Raw genomic sequence first — 3762 nt, 5'->3', positions numbered from 1 at the left:
GACTCCAAGCACTGCTCGGTGTTCACAGCTGTCTGAGGAACTTCTGCCATTTCTTCTGCGATGACACTTCTCTTGGTTACTACAAAACATAGGTTAAAAGACATTTGTGGCACATTTAAGAGAAATATTCACTTATTCCTGTACGTCTCTACATGCTAAGTGAAGAAGCAACTAAAGTAGCAACAAAACTGTGATTCTGCTTTGTTGTAGTCAGTTACATGTGTTTTGATATTGGTGAGCACCTGAACATATAAGTCTGCTTACATTTAGCAACTGTAAAAGCAGGACACAGCTACTGCAAATGATCTCAGACATATTGATGCATATAAATTTGATTTGCAGTACATTGTCATCGTAAAAATCACTGCAACTAGCTTATATAGGCTATTTAGTTAACACATTATTTGAAAAGAACGTTCTTCTATAGAATACTAATAGTACAAACAAATCCTCTTCACTCTAACATCCTTAAAGTAATTACATTCAGTTACATCCATAAAAATAAGAATATGGAAACTAAAACTACAAACCTTTCTCCTTGTATGCGCTGCTGGACCATCATCATCATCCTCCTCTTCTTCATCTGTTTGTTTGCGGATCGAAGTTCAGTGCAGCGTAAACATTCTAGACTCACATAACTGTACTTAGATCAAAGATCAAAAACATCTCGTTGATTTATTAGCTTTAGGTGGAGCATAATGAAAGTTTTATGGCAAATCAGCAGTCTCGCACGCAAATTTAACCTTTTGCAAGTTTCATTATGAACGTGCTAACTAAAATACTAAAATGTAAAAACGCTATGCTATGCTATCTATGCTTACGAATTATTTAATCAAAAGAATCCCATACATCCACATCATTAATAATCCATTGTGATTTGCTGTTATCACAGCCCAGAGCACAGCACACTGTGTGACGTCACATGAAACCTATGAATATATGATGAAGTGATGGACTGATATCGGCGAGGTTCATTTGAGCATTTTGAGATTATCGAAGACTTAGTTGTCCCATTGTGTTTGTTTTAATGTCTATTAATAAGTGTTATTTGATGATACTTTTTTGTCTTTATTTTAAATTGAGAAAATATTGTGTAAAATTACTTATTTAATTGCAATGAATTTAAAATGAAAATAATTTCTCCTTTTTGCAATCATTACAATATGTAATTGTACATTTTTTGCACACTAAATATTCAAAATATTTGCATTGACCAATGAAAAACTCACAACAGATTGACCTCTAGTTGTGTTTATAATTTTGAATCAATGGTCCTTATTCATGAAACATTAGCAGAATTTTATTTATTTATTTATAATTCGTATTCTTATGTAAATGTTTAGATTCTTGAAAATGTTTGTATTGTAAAAATAAAAATAAAGCTCTCAACCATGCTTTATTGGTGCATAAAACATCTGAACTTTTTTTTGTTTGTTTGTTTTGGCAAAATGATGACACTGCATTTTAATAACACTATTCGCAATATTAATAGAAATTGCAACAATTAATTAGTTAACACATTTTTTTGTGGAAAATTTAAATTTTAGTTTTTAATTAATTTTCTAGTTGTTTTTTTTATTATTATTTTAGTTTCAGTTACATTATAATAACAACCTTGATGTGCATACTATTCATGATTGATTGGAATTCATCAGCATGTACACGTTTAACAATAAAACAGTTAAAATTTTACAGGCAAATTATTCATACAGTTACAAAAGTTTCATGAATGAGGCCCATTCTTTGCAGTAGCAAACTGAACCTTTGGTTTTGTCTGGTAAAGCCCTCTTCTCATCTCCATTTCTTTAGTCTTATTTATATAATCTGATGGTCGGGCTCTGTTCAAATGCTTAAACAGATGTTTTGCTTGTCCAATCAGCAACACGGCAACAATCAGTCCATCAGAGGAGGAACTCTCTCCAGGACCAATCCCCCAACACAGAAACCTCCCAGCCCACCCTTGGCAGGACGAGGCACTCTTGGGTAAGACGTGATTTCCTCATGTATTTCATTGTGAGAAGAATGAAAAAGTTTCTGACCAGTTTGATAAATCAGACAATAGTTTGACACTGACAGCAGTTTTCAGTAACAAAGCCATAAATCATGTATTATTTTAAGTTTCTAATATCTTTGCCTGTTTGTTTTAAACGCATATACAGGCGTAACACTCCTTATAAAACACTTGAGCCGGTGAAACCTCCAACAGTGCCCAACGATTACATGACGAGTCCAGCTCGCTTGGGCAGCCAACACAGTCCAGGACGCACTGCGTCTCTCAACCAGAGACCGAGAACCCACAGGTAACTTAATCAAATTTGAGTTTAGTTAATGAATTTATTCATTTATTTTTCGAATGGCTTTAGTGCAATTTTAATTAATATTGTTTATTATTATTATTATTATTATTATTATAAAATAGGTTTATTTATTTATTTATTATATTTGAAATGGTTTAGTACAGTTTAGTAATACTGTGTATTATTATTATTATTGTTGTTATTATTATAGTACAACATTTTTTATTTGATATGTTATGTTATTTATTTGTTATAAGAATTATTTGTTTGTTGTTTGTTTGTAATGTTGTAGTTCATTTTCATTAATACTTTGTAGTTTATATTATGATTATTATTATAAGTATTATTTATTAGTGTTATTAATAAAATATAAATACAATACAATAAACAAAATAAAAACTTTCAAATTATTTTCCGTCTAATAATATTATTATTATTATTATTATTAGTGCTATTGATAATAGTAAAATAATTAAAATGGTTTAATTTGAGAAATTTTGTATGCATTATTTGCCATTGTGTCCACATACGAAACATTGTGTTTAATGTGCACCAGCTTTACTAATGAATCAGATATCCTATTTTCTCTCTTAATTTGGTCTTTTCCCACTTATTTTCTCTCACACTTTTCCATCAGCCTCCACAGTGTTGTTTCTGAATGTCACAGCATATTTGACTTCCTCTGGGGGATCTAACAATTTCGTGCTCTTCATGGTGTCTAAATAACAGACCTGATCCGGGGGTTTCTGAATGTTCCCAGTGTGCAGTCTGTACTGTTCACACCCACACGTCTAACATCTGTATATAATGTCATCACACCAACCCACACCTCAGCCGCACTCCAGACCAGAGGGAATAACCCCTCATCCAGCCCTCACTGCGTTTACTAAGCACAATCAGGACTGCAGTGGTACATGCGGAAAATGACTGGATGAATTGGCCTCATTAGTTAATGCTGACTATAATGCCATAAATAATACACAACTTTTCACTCTCTCTTGTGAGAGTGGCCTGCTGAATCCATCAAACTACTAGTCTTAAAGAGAAAATGAGATTGTCATTCCAAGCCTTCCTTTATTAAACACAAGTAGAAATTTTAAAGAATTCTTAGGGCCCATTTACACAGAGCTTTTTAAATAAACAAATAAGTAAATAAATAAAGTAAGCAGTGGAATGGTGAAATAGGGCTGGGCGATATAGCTAAAAAATTGATCAACTATATAATGTTTCATATCGTTCTGTATCGATAATTATTGATATTTGTATAACCTTTTTTTAAAACAAAGAGCAATAGAATTTTTTTTTTACATTTAACCACTGTATTTTTAAATTAACTCAATTTATTGAGACAGCTATTTTTTGTTGTTTTGCTTTAACAGTCAAACATAAAATAAAAATTAAACAAATATCTAATTTCTAATGTTTTATATGCAGATTAAATAGGTTAAACTTTTGGCTTGTCTCC

The 3762-nt window shown here is 31.7% G+C and overlaps 1 protein-coding gene across 7 annotated transcripts in view; it reads left to right on the top strand.

The window, feature by feature from the left end:
• The window catches only part of abi1a (abl-interactor 1a), a 70032-nt gene that overhangs the window by 45910 nt on the left and 20360 nt on the right, over nt 1–3762 (top strand). For all 7 annotated transcript variants that reach the window (XM_016551115.1, XM_016551114.1, XM_016551117.1 and 4 more), the window contains 2 exons: nt 1880–1983; nt 2160–2300. In XM_016551115.1, coding sequence (XP_016406601.1) covers nt 1880–1983; nt 2160–2300 — 245 coding nt within the window. The remainder of the gene's footprint in view (nt 1–1879; nt 1984–2159; nt 2301–3762) is intronic.

The sequence above is a fragment of the Sinocyclocheilus rhinocerous genome, unplaced genomic scaffold (genome assembly GCF_001515625.1).
Source record: "Sinocyclocheilus rhinocerous isolate Xijiao unplaced genomic scaffold, SAMN03320098_v1.1 scaffold914, whole genome shotgun sequence".
NCBI classification, from domain to species: Eukaryota; Metazoa; Chordata; class Actinopteri; order Cypriniformes; family Cyprinidae; genus Sinocyclocheilus; species Sinocyclocheilus rhinocerous.
Note: the sequence above shows the minus strand (reverse complement) of the source record. Positions and strands in the feature narration are given on the sequence as shown.